Below are 17027 nucleotides of genomic sequence, written 5' to 3'. Positions count from 1 at the left end.
GCTGATTGTTCCATCTCATTAGACTCCCCATCTCCAGGCATGGAAGGAAAAGAGCCTGTAGACTGCTTTGTAGAGCATGATGCATGAACTACTAAGCTCTCAGGGGATGGATATGCAGACAAGAAAGCAGGATCCCCAGGCGCCACTTGTACCACCATGCCACCAATCTGGACACAGCAGGGGCAGTCTGAGGCTTCTGTCATACCTCTAATTAGGCTGATTAAAGGGGAGCAGAGGCTCCATCACTCAAGGAGAGTAAAGAACCTTTGTGAGGAGGTTTGATTTAATTTCCGCAGTAGGCAAGTGCAAGTCTAGCAGATAAGCTGCCTTCTTATTAAGCGAGTGGCATGAAGAGACCTCCTGAGAAGGAAGGCCTTTCGGAGAAGAGTTTCCACTCTGGAGACGTATCCAAGACACTACCCTCCTGCAGACCATCAAATTCTTGCATGAGATCAACAATCTCCTCTTCTTCAGCCTCTTCCTGCTACTCCTGGTATTCTTCCTCCTCCAGTCGCCTCTGTGCCTCCCTTCTAGACCATATCTTGGGTATCAGCGTCAGCGGTGCCAGACGCAGCACCAATAACTTCAGGACCATGTCGATAGAGGCTCCAGGATAGTTGAAGGCGCCGTGCGAGGCCGAGACAGCACCTGACCGGAGCCAGACAGCGCCACGGAATACTCCATCCTTCCCTCCAGGGATTGCACCTGCATCAAGTACCTCAGCGTCGGAAGAGTCGAACTTCCTGGAGTCATGGGCATGAACGGCATAAATGGTGCCTGTGCAAAATGAGGTGGCAAACCTCCCAAGTTGTAAGACAGCTCTCCCATGGGGCCAACTGGCACACCTGTAGGGTTAGCCACCCTGGCAAACAAGCCGAACATCGCATCTAAAAATGCAATGGACCCGTACCTGGAGCCGGAAAGGGTGGGCACGGATCCAGTACCACCTGTTCAGGAACAGCTCAAGGAGGATGTAAGACTGGCGCTCTGATTGGGGCGCCGGTTACATTGGAGCCAGACGTGGGGTGGCCGGAGGCGAAGGAGTCGCTTCTCTGGGCATCGGAGAACCTCTCTAAGCCAGAGTGTGTGCCAGAGTCACCCGAGGAGAAGGTGATACCTCGTCATTTCTGTGGCATCGAAGAACCGGAGACCACGACATCGGTGACTTAACTTTGGATGAACGACCCCTGGAACCATGGTGCCGCTTCTTGTGCTTCCTCCATGACTTTGAGGTGTGCAGAGTTGGAGACTTCAATCTTGTCTTTATTTTTGTCCCTCTTCGGCTTCTTCGCTTTGGCCATGAACAACTTGGCCTCACTCTCTTTGAGGGCCTTCTGATTCATACACCGGCCTGACGAACACCCCTCAACATCGTAGTCCGACAAAAGCCACCAAAGACAATCATAATGAAGGTCATTGATGGACATATGACACCCACATTGCCTACCAGGCTTGAAACCAGACTTCTGAGCAGCCATCGCACTGCTACAATTTTAGGATGAACCTGTAACAATGAAACTCAGAATTGGAGAGCCCTGGAAATAAATCGTCACATGTCGACGGTGTGGGAAAAAGGGACCCGAGGTCCTCACGCAGACAAGGTCTTCTTATGGCTCCGATGACATCGCGCAGAGTCACGAGCGGAGCAGTTTCATTGTGAAGTCCTCGTCGACGTGAGAGAACTATGGAGAAATGTTTCCGTAGAATGCTGCACATGGGGTAATTCAAAAGGTGAGGAATCCACAGGCAGATGTATCCATCAGAAAACCCTATGTTTGTACAGGCCTCATCATACCAGGAACCAGATGAACCCTGACCATGGAGAAATGAATACTTACTGAGTTTTCAATCTTGATAAGAGTCTGTTGGCTGATGTTCTCCATCAGTCACCACTCTACAAGGAGCATCTAAATATATGTGTTCTCCATCGGTCAACACTCTACCTTGGAGCATCTAAATAAATGTGTATCCTGGTATTACAAGAGAAGTGTCTTTTTCCTGCAGACACAGCAAAGGCACACAAGAAATGACCTACAAGGGACTTTTAATAAGGTCATGTACCTACCAGGGACTTTAAAATCGGTCCCTTATTTTGTCAAAATGCGCACACTTGGTTGTTCAGGGGAGAATCATCTGCTCTGCAGCACTCAAAATGCCACAAATGAGATGGTCACAAACAATACCTGCAGCCAACTTAAAGGTTGCGGTGACCCATGTAAAATAACAAAAACCTCAAGGTCGAGATCCTTCACAAAATAAGGGGTGTGTGTGTGGTAGGAGGTTAGGGGTTGAGGTGCAGTTGAACTAGGATGTTAACAAAAAAATAAATTGCCTAGAAAGACTAAAGTGCAGGAGACGGGAGCAACGGATATAGAGATACAGCAGCCCTCCTCAAGTACAGGAAAAAAGGTAACGTTTAAGGTATTCTTGCAGCAGGATAAGGAAAGGGAGCATAATCCCTGGGTGTACATAGACCTAGTCAGATCAGGCAAAAGTAAAAACAAATTGGGACCAGTCAGCTGGGGGTTTCTTTTGCAGAAATTTCATAACTGTGCTTCCCTAAATGAAATTTCATCTACTGATTTGAAACAGGTTGGTAATGTAATGAAAACCAATGGAAAATAAGTTACAAAGATCCTTTTTCCCCTAATTGGTTAATTCTCTATTACTACACACTGAAAACGAGCTCAATACCCATGGAATTTAAAATCATTCCAAATGAAGGAACTGAAAAACTAAGTTGTCATTTTTAAACAACCACACTGGTAAATGCTGCAATTACATTTGCCCGCCTTTGAAAGAAGACAACAAAGAGTCAACTAACAGAACTTTCGATGTGAACCACAAGTGTTTAACAAGCATTGGCATAGCCAATAGGTCGCGCCTTTGGGTCCTTATAAGTGTTCAGCCAGTGCTCTCGGCTTTGCCAATGTTTTTAAACTATGCTATAGAGTATTGTGGCTGCAGTGCAGCATGTTGAAAGGTTATAATAAAAAAGTATTATAAGTATTTTTGTTACCTTATATATAACCAAGAAAATATTCTGTACAACTAAATGACCCAATAAAAAAAAAAAAATATTACCATAAAAATAATTCTTGTTTTTTGGGTCATTGCAATTCTAGCGACTTCTTCCTGGCTATTCTAAAGTTGAGGTGGTGCTTAGTGATGTTGAGGTGGTGTTGACGGATGCTATAGTGGTGTTTAGTGATGCTGTGGTGGTAGTGAAGCATGGTGAGGTGGTGGTGTTAAAGTGGTGCTGAGTTCTGTTTAACTGGTGGTGTGTTGAGGAGATGCTTGTTTGATTCGGAGATGATGCTGCGCTGTAGGATATATTTTTTTTAAGAGATTGTATAAATTACACAATACATCATTTAAGCGCCGCAAGGCAAGCTCAAAAGAAAGCACTGCTGGATGTTTTCCAGCTTCACCTATGTTGAGTAATGTGTGGGAAGGGTTGGAATAATGTTTACCTAAACCAAAACATTATTTCAACTCGCAACAGCAACACTGAAAAAAATTAATTGTTACATTAAAAACAGAATAAAAAACATACAAAATAATATGCTCCAGGTCCAATCGAGACCGCAAATTGCATCACACTGGTAAACAGCACAAAACGCCACACATAAATAGAAGGGGAGCGCTTGAACAGACCAAATTTATTTTTGCTTCAGCGCTGCCAATTGTTACACCATTTTTGATTTGACCTACCACAGAAGGAATCTTGTTTTCAAGTTGTAATATCGGTTTGGTGTTGCTATTAAGCCTCATGTTGTTTCTTTATGTATAGGTTTGAATATGCTACTTACCAGTATGCATCTGTTCTTGGCATGTAGGGCTGCTGACATTCATATCTGTGCATAGATCGCCGCCTAGTGTTGGGTCCAGATGTTTGCACGTTGTTGTCCTGGAAGAGTCTTCGAGGTATCCTGGGATAGGTGACTCCTCCCCTGGACTACAGCGCGCATGGGCATCCTCTCCATCCTCAGATTGTTTTTCGCCATTGTGGCAGTGATGGAGTAGATACAGAAAAGTGATGACCATGCTTACAGTAATTCTGAGAGCTGCAGCTGCTACAGGCGCCGGGGAGGAGGGAGGGCGATATGAATGTCAGCAGCCCTACATGCCAAGAACAGATGCATACTGGTAAGTAGCATATTCAGTTCGAGGCATGTGGGCTGCTGAATTCATATCTGTGCATAGAATGTATAGCAGTGCCCTCTATTAGCGGCGGCTACCAGTGCCAGCTGCAGCGGTCTGAAAAAGGGTTTTGAGAACAGCCTGTCCTACAGCTGCCTGCTGTTTTGATTGCACATCTACACAATAGTGTTTGGTAAATGTGTGTGTGGTGGACCAGGTGGCTGCTCTACATATATCATGCAGGGGAATATTTCCTAGAAAAGCCATGGAGGCCCCTAACTTACGTGTTGAGTGGGCTCGTGGGGGAATAGTTAATGTGCGTTTTGCCTTTTGATAACAAATTTGAATACACTTAACTATCCATCTGGCTATCCCTGCTTTGGAGATGGCGTTACCCTTGTGGTGTGGGGCAAAGGCAACGAACAGTTGTTTTGTCTTCCTAAAGGGTTTAGTCCTGTTGATGTAGTACATGAGGGCCCTCCTTACGTCTAGTGTATGGAGTGCTCGTTCCGCGACAGTTTGTGGGTTTTGGAAGAAAACGGGCAGTTCAATAGTTTGATTCATGTGGAACTGCGAGATTACCTTGGGCATGAATTTGGGGTTGGTACGTAGTACGACCCTGTTGGCGTGGACCTGTATAAATGGCTCTTGAACTGTTAGTGCCTGGAGTTCACTAACCCTTCTTAAGGAAGTGATTGCTACTAGGAAAGCTACTTTCCAGGTGAGGAATTGAATCTCGCATGAGTGGAGAGGTTCAAAGGGTGGACCCATCAGGCGTGTGAGGACCAGGTTGAGGTTCCACATTGGAGCCGGTGGGTGGCTTGGTGGAATGACTCGTTTGAGTCCTTCCAAGAATGCTTTGATGGCAGGCACTCTGAATAGTGAGAGGTGCTGCCTGGTTTGCAGATAGGCTGATATTGCTGTCAAATGGACACGTATAGAGGTGTACGCCAGATTGCATCGGTATAGGTGTAAGAGGTAACAAATGATGTTTTGGATGGATGCGTCCAGCGGGTTAATGTCATTATTACTGCAATAAATGACGAACCTTTTCCATTTGGCTGCATAGCAAGCTCTTGTAGTGGGTCTCCTGGCTTCCTTGATGATGTCCATACAGTCAGGTGGCAGGTTGAGGTAGCCAAACTCTAGGACTTCAGGAGCCAGATTGCCAGGTTCAGCTGTTGCGGATCTGGGTGCTGAATCTCTCCATGGTTCTGCGTCAAATGCGCGGGTTTGATCCGCAGCCTTTGATGCGGTACCACGGAAAGTTCGAGGAAGGTGGTGTACCATGGCTGGCGTGCCCACGTAGGAGCAACTAGGACGAGTGTCAGGGAGTGTTGTCTGAGTTTGCGAGCCACCAGCGGTATCAACGGCGCTGGGGGAAAAGCGTACGCAAATCTGCCGGACCAGTTCATCCATATCGCATTGCCCTGCGACTGCGGATGTGGGAACCTGGCGGCAAAGCTTTGGCATTTTGCGTTTTCGCTTGTGGCGAATAGGTCTATCTCTGGATGACCCCACTGCTGGAAGTACGGTTGGAGTACTGACGGATGTAGCTCCCACTCGTGCATCTGGTGGCTGCGTCTGCTGAGCAGATCCGCCATCTGGTTGTCTTTGCCCGGGAAGTGTTCCGCCATGAGGAATATGTTCCTCTGAATGGCCCACTTCCACATGCTCTGAGCCAGATGAGACAACTGTGGAGAGTGTGTTCCTCCCTGCTTCTGTATGTAGTACATGGCAGTCATGTTGTCCGTCCGGATCAACACGACTTTGTTGCACAAGTGTACTTTGAATGCCTTCATGGCTAGGAAGATTGCCATCAGTTCCAAAACGTTGAAGTGCATCTTCTTTTGTTGCGTTGTCTATAGTCCCTGCACTGAGAAAGTGAGTACATGAGCTCCCCAACCCTGGAGAGAGGCGTCCGCCGTCAGTATTATTTGCGGAACAGGCTCTTGGAACGGTCGGCCCTTGCAAAGGTTTTGTGGATTCCACCAATGCAGAGAGTTGTATGCCCGACCGCTCACCAACACTAGGTCTGTTAATTGTCCGTGAGCCTGATTCCATTGACGTGCTAAGCACTCATGAAGCGGGCGCATATGTAGTCTCGCGTGCGGGACTATGAAAATGCAGGAGGCCATCATGCCTATCAACTGCATGAACACTCGCGCAGGAAGGGAGTGTTGAGGTTTGAACTTGGGAGATCAGCAGTTGCATGCTGTTGATCCTCACTAAATTTGGCTGAGCTGTGGCTGCCAGAGTGTTTATGGTCGCGCCCAGGTACTGTCGTACGTGTGCGGGTTGGAGATGTGATTTTGGGTAATTTAGTGAGAATCCCAGACTGTGAAGAAGGTAAATGGTGAGGGACATGTGGCTGGCACATTGCTGGGCTGACTTTGCATGAACAAGCCAGTCGTCCAGGTAAGGGAAGACGTGAATGTGTTGTCTCCGTAGATGTGCAGCCACTGTTGCTAGGCACTTGGTAAAGACCCTGGGTGCTGTTGTTACTCCGAAGGGGAGAACTTTGAACTGATAGTAATGCCCCTGAATAGTGAACCGGAGATATTTCCTGTGTGATGGGTGTATGGGTATGTGGAAATACGCATCTTTCAAGTCCAGTGTGGCTAGGAAGTCTCCCTGACTGAGTAGCGGCAGAACCTGCTCTAGGGTGAGCATATGGAAATGCTCTCAGAGAATGTAGTGGTTGAGGGGTCTCGGGTCTAGTCTAGCTGAGCGACCCGTCCTTTTTTGGGATTAAGAAGTACAGAGAGTACACCCCTGTCCCCTGCTGGTTGACGGGCACGACCTCTATTGCACCCTTTTGCAGCATACTTAGCACTTCCTGCTGCAATAATGCTAAGTGCTCTACGGACATAGGACGGTGCTTTGGCGGTATGTTGGGTGGAGTGGAGGTTAATTCGAGACAGTAACCGTGCTGGATAATGTCCCTGACCCACCTGTCTGTGGTGATGGTTTTCCACGTGGACAGGAACCGCTGGAGTCTCCCCCCCGACAGGTGGTATGTGGTCGGGGAGGGAGAGGGCGTCACTGTTTGTTTTTGGGTGAGGACAAGGTGTTGCCGTAACCACGTCCTCTGCCCTTGGTGCTGGAGCCACGATATCCACCTCTGTTGGTTTTATCGTAGGTACTCTGTGTGCCCCCTTTAGTGTATTGCTGCTGTGACCCCTGGCCTCTAGCTGCTCCTCTATTCCCGGGGCGACGAAAGGAGCCACTACGAAATTGCTGCGTCTGCAGAGCCCCCATTGACTTCGCAGTGTCAGTGTCTTTTTTTATTTTTTCTAAGGTAGTGTCAACTTCGGGGCCGAATAAGTAGTCGGGGTTGACTGGCTGATTCAGGATGTTGTTTTGAATTTCTGGTTTGAATCCTGAAATTCTTAACCAAGTGTGTAGTCGTAACATGACGCTGGTGTTAATTGCCCTTGCTGCTGTGTCGGCAGCATCCAGTGCGCACTTAATGGATGCGTTGGTAAGGAGTTGTCCCTCTCTGATGAGGAGCTCCGCTGCCTCTTTGTATTCATCTGGCAGATGCTGGAGTAGCGATTCTAGCGTGTCGTAGTGTGAACGATCATAGCGGGCCAGGAGGGCCTGTGTATTGGCAATGCGCCAGATGTTTGCTGCTTGAGCTGCAATTCTTTTGCCTGAGGCCTCCAGCACCTTGGACTCCTTGTCTGGGGGAGGAGCATCACCTGTTTGCGAATGGGCTCGTTTGCGAGCGTTAGCAACTACCATGGAGTCCAGAGGTAACTGACCTCTAATGTACATAGGATCTCCGGGCGCAGGCTTGTACTTTTTTTCCAATCCTGGGGTTGAGCACCCGTGCCCTGGTTGTTTCTTTGAAAATGTCCTTTGCAGGTTTGAGAACACCTTTCAACATGGGCAAAGTTTTGACAGTTCTCTCGGAGGAGGCGAAAGTGTCCACTAAGAAGTCTTCCTCAACAGTGTCAGAGTGGAGTTGTACTCCATGATTGGCGGCAGCACGTTCTATGAGGGCATTGAAGGCAGCAGTGTCCTCTGTGGGAGATGTTTTGGCGCTGTAAAGCTGCGTGTCCTGGGTATCTGGCGCGGTACCCTGGTCTGTAGGGTCATCCCATGCCTGATCTGGGTCCTGCTGCTCATCAGGATCGACATCCCCAGGGTAGGTGGTATCATCGCCCATGTAGTCCTCCACTGCGTCCGTTTCGGAAGGCGTAGGAGAAAAGGACAGGGGATCCTGATAGGAGGTTTGCAAGCGTTCATACAGAACCGGTTCCAACTCTGCTGGCAATTTGTGCTTCAGAGGTATTCTGTAGGAGTCCAAGCCCTTCTCTGGCGTGATCTTCCGTTTGCGGAGCATCAGTCTACCAGTGTCGGCGTCGATGAATTGTGGCTGTGAAGGCTCAGAATGTGATTGTCCAGTAGATGGGGACTGTGTCTGTCGGACACGTGTTCGGATCTCGAACATCTTCGGCGCCGTGGATGGCGGCAAACCAAAAGTGATGTTGGTTGGCGCCGAGGGTGCTTTTGGAGCCTTGTTCGTGTCGGGGCCCGACGTGGATCGGAGGGCTGCCCGTTCCCTGATGCGTTGCAACGACGCCGCGACTTGTCGCACTGAGAACGCCAAAGGTTCTTTGGTGCCGGTCGGTACCGTGGAGGTAGGCGTCGACTGCTTTGGAGCCACAGGGTCATCGATCCGAAGACAGGTATCAACGGTCGTTGGAGTTGATGACTTGGCGTGTGCCGCAGTCTTCGATGTGGACTCAGATGGAGCGGCCATTTTGACTTTGGTGGTCGGGGCAGACTGCTTCGGGGCCGAGGCGCTTTTGTGGGACCGAGGGCCTTCTTTTTCAGGTCGGTACCGATATCTGCTGCAGCGAGTTCGGCGCCGAAATCCCTCTTAGTGCGTTCGGAGCCGACGGCCTTTGCTGGCGTCGAAGGAGTGGAGGTCTTCGAGCCGATCACGGCCAGTTTCACTTTTGGTGTCGGTGGAACTGGTGCGACGATTGGTTTCGTTGAAGGGAATCCAGTCGTCTTTGGTAATAATGGCTCGTGCTGGATGTTCGAGGCCGGGCCCGAAGGCGGGGCCGAAGAACTTTGGGATTGATCTCGGGTAAGGCCCGGAGGCGATCCCTCGACCTGAGCCGTAGAATGACGCACTTTGACTGCCTCCGTATCGACGGGTAGGCCTGGCTCTTCGCTAGAGCTATCTTCTTCGGCCCCAAAGGCCTCATCGTAGTCTCCTACCTCGTCGACGGCTTCTTCCCTGTGAAAAAGCACTTCATCGGCGTCTTCCGATCGGGAATCGTGTTCGGAAGCGGGGCTGGAGTTAACTTCTTCCACGCTCTCTACATCCTCGTCCTCGGTGCTGAAGATGTTGGCCGGGGCAGGCGCCGATTGCTGCGCTTCTAATCACGCTGCCCGTCGATTCCGGAGAGTCTTCTTCGATCGGAATCGGGCACAGGCCATACATTTCGATTCGTCGTGATCCGGTGAGAGACATTTGTTGCATACCGGGTGGACGTCGATGTGTGGGTATTTGGCGTGGCATACAGGACACAGTTTGAATGGGGTCCTCGATTCCATCGTCGATGTAAGGTCGATGTTCGGATCAAACGGATCCGAAAGGCTGGAAGAAGTTTGTAAACTAATCAAGAAAGCAGTCGATACCGAACGGGAACAGTACCGACGAAAACTAAAGGCCTTTTGGCCTTAAACTAAATTTTCCTAACTTGAGCTAAGATAAGCACATCCGAACCCAATGGCGGAAAAAAACAATCTAAGGATGGAGAGGATGCCCATGCGCACTGTGGTCCAGGGGAGGAGTCACCTATCTTGTGATACTTCGAAGACTCTTCCAGGACAACAACGTGCAAACATCCGGACCCAACACTAGGCGGCGATCTATGCACAGATATGAATTCAGCAGCCCACATGCCTCGAACACATGTTTATTTCCAAGACAACTACATCATTCCTTACCCATCGGATAGAAACTGAATAATAATCACTCCTTTAAATGCAATCTACAATTCGCATACATGTAATAACCCAACTAGCACACACCTTCCTATGTAGAGGTAAGCTGTCAAGAGTTGGCCTTTTTCTAGCCTGAGCATTATATAGTATTGTCAATTCATATACAACGCTAATGGCCCTCACTAATACCATAACACTCTGCAGTGGGACATTCAATTGTAGATCAAACAGGCTGCATAATAACTTTTACTGCCAGATCTTCTTACACTCAAATAAAACACCTACAGATCATGTCGACCAAACAGCAATGAACTACACAACGGATCAGATATGAAATAACTGAAGAGATCTACAACATAACACTGGCAAATGTAGGATTCCATTTTGATTCATCAATTCAGTACCCACCTAGCAGCATACCATGACTGCTTCAGGACATGTAACGATGACAATCAGATATGGGTTGATAGAAACAAAGTCAATCTCAGCAGATCTCCTCAACGTCCGATACTGTGTGCGAATGATTTTCCAAACGTTAATGATATGCTGCTCGCATGGATTGTATATTTTTTTAAGACACTAAAATATATTAAAACCTGTAAAAAAAAAAAAAATATATATATATATATATATATATATATATATATATATATATATATATATATATATATATATATTGCCACCAGTCCCGCCTCTTTATCAAAGAACGGGTCCGACACATGCTTTTGGATGACTGCAGATGAGATTTATTTGCCACCCTTCAGACAGGTAAGATTTCAAAAACACCTGGCAGACGCGTTTCGGCGAATGCCTTAATCATTGCCAGCTTTGTGTTTTTTAAAACAAGTTCAAAATAAGTAGGGACTTGACATACTGTTCATAAAGTTCTTATTGGTGCAATGAAAACCAATCACAGTCAAAGTTGTTCCCTTACTGTGAGCAGTATGTGCAGGGAATGCTGGTCACTGTAGTCCCTCAGCCTGTCTCACTCAGGTTAAATAATCCTGAGTCTTTCCACTAGGGTGGTTTTCACCAAATGTATAATCATGCACTTGCTCTGGAGGCCACACTTCCTAAACAAGAGTCTGTACCAGATAGGAGGAGACAAAATAGTCCCAGCCGAGAGTAAGTTATGGGGTGGCACACAAGTGAAATAGCTGAGGTCTCACATGATCATACAGCAACAGCATCTACCACCGCAAGGGTATCAGCATCCGCTTCTAGTCTAACTATAGTGGCCATGTACATCGCAACATGCAGGATGCAAACTACAAAGGTAAATAGCAGAATGTACTAACGATTGAGATATTTAACTTTCTAAACCTGGCGCAAAAATGCCTTACAAAATAAAAACTCAAAGTAAAGAGAAGAAAGAGAAGTCACTTGCCCAAAGTTTATTCTGATACAACCAGCTCTAGAAAAGAGACAAACGTAAATTGAGGTGACTGCAGGATTTGTAACGTTAACACATTTGTAATTACAGTCAGTTGACATGACTTTATATATGGAGTGCTATTTCCGAAGGTACGAATTATCAGTGGAGTCCGGAAATGGAGGTCTGAGGGATACAAAATATTTCATCTTGCATGTTCAGTGCCATCGAAGACCAAGTAATAACATTTTAAACATACCTTGCTATTTCGAAACAGAGTGGAAGGCTTATTCCAATGCACACAATTAATTGTAAAAGGAATCTGGAGAGAATGGGGTGCAAACGAGAGGTAGATTTCAATTTCATAGGCCACCAAAGGCCAAAAACAGTCCACCCCTTACCTTCACAATCAAAAGCACAATTCCACACAAACAACATGCCTGCCTCCTCTTAGAGGCTCAAACAATTTATATTTAAATGATGTTGAACTTTCGAACACTTTTAGGGAGTGTGTGCTTTGAGGTCTTCAACGAAGAATAATACCCTGGGTAGTAAAAAGATCACATTCACAGAAATTAGGTTTGTTGCAAACTAACCATTCATGTAAAGCCCAACTTCCAACAGCCATTGTAAGAAGCAGTTTTTTGGGAATGTTCTGTATAAAGCAAATAAACCATCCTAACAAGTAGGACCAACCAATACTTTATATTTTCTGCAAGTGAATCCCTTACAACCACCAAGTCATTCCAGCAGCAGGTTAGCCACATCAACAATCCTCGGCGCACTCTTACCCTTATCATGCCCAATTATCCAGGATACTCGTCATAAGATTGTTTTTTCGTGTACAATAAACTTTTTGAATGCATTTTATTTACCTGCCTCTTTACAAATAATTGTTCCACGTCTTTAGACCAGGTTTGGTTTTAGGTGTTACTCCAAAGCAGTATGGCTATAGAACTCAATGGTTAAAACAATCATACTGTAACAAAAATCCATACTATTATTGTACAGTTTTCTTCGTAACCTCCTCCAAAGCAGAAACCATAACAATTTGATAATAGCTGGTTTGAAATTGTTGGGGGTAATAACCCAGACGTTTTTCTTAAAGGGAGATGGTAAACTTTAGGTTCAAGACAATTTGAACATATAAATCTCACCCACAGTGTTGGGGCTCCAGCCACGTTTTTGGCTAGTTTAAGTGTGCGTGCTTAATAGCGACAACGGCCAAGACTACTAGATCCTCTCACCAATAGAAAAACCGTCCACATACTTTGGTTAACAGTATAATCAAAATTCAGCAAACAATGATTACTGGTCGAGCGTTTGTTAATTTAACAAGCTCCGCAAATATTGCAGCCGTTTTCTGGAGCTGATTTAACAAAACAATCTGGGTCAGAAAAGCTTAGTCCGGTAGAGTGTATAAAAGTCAGACTCCAGGCAAAGTTGAAACTTCTTCCGCAGCATCGTGGCCTTAATTTAGGACATTGCACAGCTTAAGTCAATTGCAAGAAAACGTTCGTAGAGAAAGACAGTAACATTTTCTACCCGTAAAGTAATGGAGTGCATTTCTGTTTTGCACTTCGTCAAAAGGCCAGCATGGTTTAAAGCAGCAACATATTATTGCGGGGGGAAAAAAGCATTTTATACCAAGGAACTGTATGGGCCGAATAAACTACTAATACAGAAAAGTCAACACATGTATCAAGTTGACGAAGTATGTTAGCCAAAACACTGTATTCCCTGAATGACAGTAAACTGAAATGCGCTGTAAAGTCTGTACCTATGGAGGGTTTCAAATACAGAAAGATTTTTTGCTAGACAATATGAAAATTAGTAACTTCTAGGCCAACAATAGAATATTATAACAATACCATTACTCAAAAAGCAGTGGCCAGGGGAAAATATTATGCTCTGTAAAAGTGAGAGGCATGCTTCTAGGCGCTTTCAATAAACAGTCCCCCCGCCTCCCCCAGCAGTTTGGGGGCCAAAGCAGGGTCCAGCCTACACCATTCAAATTAAAGAAGCCTTGTGGTGGGTGCACAGCAGATTCAAGGAAGGACACAATCTTGTATACTAGTAAGCAAATGGAATGATGGTATTTCCCCACTAAAGGAAATGGCGAGCCAGTCAGGCGCAAGAGAGGGATAACTGTTCTAGTACTTATGTTAGGAACTGTTCTAATGTAACAAACTAATATTAGTTTGGACTAGCAAACGTTAAGTAGTTAGATCACTGAAAGTATTCAGCTAGGGCTAAAATCTTGAGTGGACGAGATTTAGTTAGCTTTAGATTTCCAAAACGTTCCTGGGACTCGTGCATTCTCTTTTTAATCAAAGAACAATATTGTTAAAAGCATTAAAAAGGCAAGGAGAAGCATACTGGGAAGAGATCAACTCTGCCTGGAGTAGAACTAGAGCAGGTGCAACCTTCGCCACTTTTCTCAAAAACAAGTTTAGTGCCCGGCTCTCCTTTCCTCTTTACGTTTGGTGATGAAATATTTGAAGAACTCATACACAGACCATGCAATGGCTGTGGAGGGCATCTGATAGATCACTCTGGCCTGTACCCCTCGGAAGTAGGCAGTCACTCCGCCCACTTGGTACACTGTCCTAAAAGCATTAGCCATGCCTGTGATGTGTCCTCCGACATTAAGGGAATTTACAGCCAGGGTTTCTTGAGTGTTGAGCAGCGTTTTGCAAACGTCCAATGGTGTAGTTGCTGCAGCGGCCACTGCCCCTGCACATGCACCAGACAGCATGTGGGAGCCTGGGTTGTATTGTCTGTGAGGATTCAGGTGTTCCTGCAGGAACTCATAAGTCATAAAGTGAATGGCCTGGAACGGGATGTTCATAGTCAGTTGGGTGGTGTAGCTCCGATAAAAGGCACCAGCGCCTTCTTTCCGCCACACCGCCCGCATGCAGTCCGTCACCCTGCTGTAGGGGGAGTTGTACATCTGCATCCTCTGCTTCACCACTATCAAGAGAAGAGAGGATTGTGTCATCCGAAAGGTTGATGTACCAATAGCAGCAGCAAGTTCGGTGCAAAAAGGCCATTAGTCCGGAAACATGAAAAGAAAAAAAAGGGAGGATTAGTCCTACTGGAAAATACAAATCAAAAAATCATAAATACACATTTCTGCCATTTGCAGTTCACCACATTTTTACAAAATAACAAATTTGCTCAAACTCAAACTGAGCATTTGCACTCAATTGATTAATATGGATTTACAAAATTAACAAGCATCACATGCAGATGAGGGGGTCCAAGCTACATAGAAAAGTATTTGAAAGCATGGGTTTTACCCTCGAAATAAGTATCCAAACATATTTTCCTCCAAACTTTTCAGAGGTCACTTGTTCCCTACTAGCTATGTAATACCAATGTGACATCAGTTGAGTATCACGCGTGGGGAGAATTCAACTCTTGTATTTTTTAAACATAATTAACATTTCATAGGGCTCAATAACATACTCCAATTACCAAACAACATTTCCTCTAGGTACAAAGAAACTGATGATCACAAATATTATATTTTATAGTTACAGAAACCTAGTGAAGGGGCAAATGCAAAAGAGGTGACATACAATTAATGACTAGACAACCTTTCCAGCAGGTAACCGGAGAGAATAGTGTATTAGAACAGTACAGAGGCTCTGAGGAAGTAGATGTGTGTGACTCGAAGAAGGCAGAAAGCAAATGCCAGCAAGGTTGGTATGTGTCAAGAGCTGGCTTGGGATACTCGCTGTGGTTAAGAGGGTCAGACAGAACATGGTGGAGAAATCTGTGTAAGGCTCAATACACTGGCATCGTTGAAGTGAGTCAATGTAAGGAGGGGAGGACACTAGCCACAAATTTGTTTGGTCAGTATAAGATGGTGCGAGAAACACTTCACAGAGGTAGGTGACAGGGAGCTGACTGGTAACAATGGCCACAGAGAGGCTGATCAGAATGGCCACAAAACATTTGCTGTGGAGAGATGGGTCTTTCTAAGGCTGACCAAAAGGAGAACAATTACTGTGAGGAGGTGTCGATGATGGTAAGTGGAGAGCCTGGGCCCATGGAAGGGTTGTAAGTTTGGGAGGGACTGGACAAGGCGAGGTGTAAAAGGTAGCTGGAAAATACTGGATGCAGTGAACCAGTCTCCAGGGACAGAGGTCACTGTGAGAGCAGAAGAGTGGAGGAGGGTTATCATTTTAGACAGAACAGGGAAGGAAATACCGGGTGTATGGGGTTGTGCCAGTGATAAACCTTGCATGCCATGTAACATACGCAGCAGTCCAGGCTAAACCCACTTGGTTTCAGTAGGTGTGACATTTCTTTCAACTCCTCACTCTTCCAAAAAAGTCTGTCCTTTCAGGTGGAGCAATGACCACACTTTCAGGACGAATGAATGGTGAATCTGAATAACCAATTTGTCCCAGTGAAACACTGTGAAGGTCCCTAAAGTCTGCAGGACCAGATTTCACTTATGCGGCTGGCCGTTGCTGTAGCAACTCAAGAGGCCTCCATCCACAACAGGAGTTTTAGGTCACAGGATAGCACTGGCTCAAAGGGTGTATGCATCAGTCTTGTACAACCCCAATTAAGGCCCTGGGAGTGAAAGGATGCCATCCCAGAGGGAAAAGCACACCTGGCCCAATAAATGCCTCTAGAGTAACGCATTGCCTGCATAGCAGACTTCTTAAACCTGTTTGCAATAGACATCTATGGATGGAAGGCAGGTTCTAGGCCAGGATTTATTAAAAAGACATGACATCGATTGAGCAGGAGTGCAGACTTGTTGATCAACAAGAAGCAAAGAAAAACAAAAGCTACTTGCTTCTGTACTGGCAGCTAGTAGAGGATTTTCTGGCAGCACCCTACACCTTCAGGTTCTCAGAGAAGAGTGCTAAAAAGTAAACTCCTCAAGAACCACAAGCTCAAGATAAGCTATGCAACACAGGGGTGTAGCACTCCTCTCCATGGAGAGGTTGTCCGTACTCAGGGGAGCGGGACAGAAGTCAGACAATGTTCCCAACTAGGCAATGCTAAGCAGGAGGAATTGGCACCAGAACACACTCCTGGAACTCCCTGATCTACTGGAGAATGCTTTGAGGCAGGTGAGTCAGGAAAAAGGGTGCAAGAGCTTTCCTATCCACTGGATTGCCAGTCTACCGCCAAAAGAATAAGATCCCCACTCTTCAAAAAGCAAGGTAATCATGGTTAGAAAAGTGAAGGGTTAGAAATGCATCTACAGGAGGCCACCGTAAGCCTCAAAGAGGAGGCTGATCACCTACCACTCATGAATGATTAGAGGCACCTTCTTAGGCGGTCCAACTCTGTTGCCAAAATCCCTACAATGAGAGAGAGTACCAGGAACATGTCTTGTTGCACTGCTGTATCCCCACAGAGTAACGGCCAGCTAGCAGAGTTGTGAGGGCCCTTTTTCCGATGTAGAAGGTAATCATGTGGTCTGTGTAGACCATTGCCACCATGGATATTAGCACAGACAGGAATGTCATAAATGCCAAGATTGCCTAAAGCACCAACGCATTTATAGGTC

At 46.2% G+C, this 17027-nt stretch overlaps 1 protein-coding gene across 1 annotated transcript in view; it reads right to left on the bottom strand.

The window, feature by feature from the left end:
- Nucleotides 1–11492: 11492 nt before the first annotated feature.
- The window catches only part of SLC25A28 (solute carrier family 25 member 28), a 48416-nt gene continuing 42881 nt past the window's right edge, over nt 11493–17027 (bottom strand). The window contains exon 4 of the mRNA XM_085606315.1: nt 11493–14458. Coding sequence (XP_085462441.1) covers nt 13938–14458 — 521 coding nt within the window. The 3' untranslated portion in view covers nt 11493–13937. The remainder of the gene's footprint in view (nt 14459–17027) is intronic.

The sequence above is a fragment of the Triturus cristatus genome, chromosome 1_2, assembly GCF_964204655.1.
Source record: "Triturus cristatus chromosome 1_2, aTriCri1.1, whole genome shotgun sequence".
Classification (NCBI taxonomy): Eukaryota; Metazoa; Chordata; class Amphibia; order Caudata; family Salamandridae; genus Triturus; species Triturus cristatus.
The sequence above is the reverse complement of the archived record's forward strand: the minus strand, read 5'-3'. Positions and strand labels throughout refer to the sequence as shown.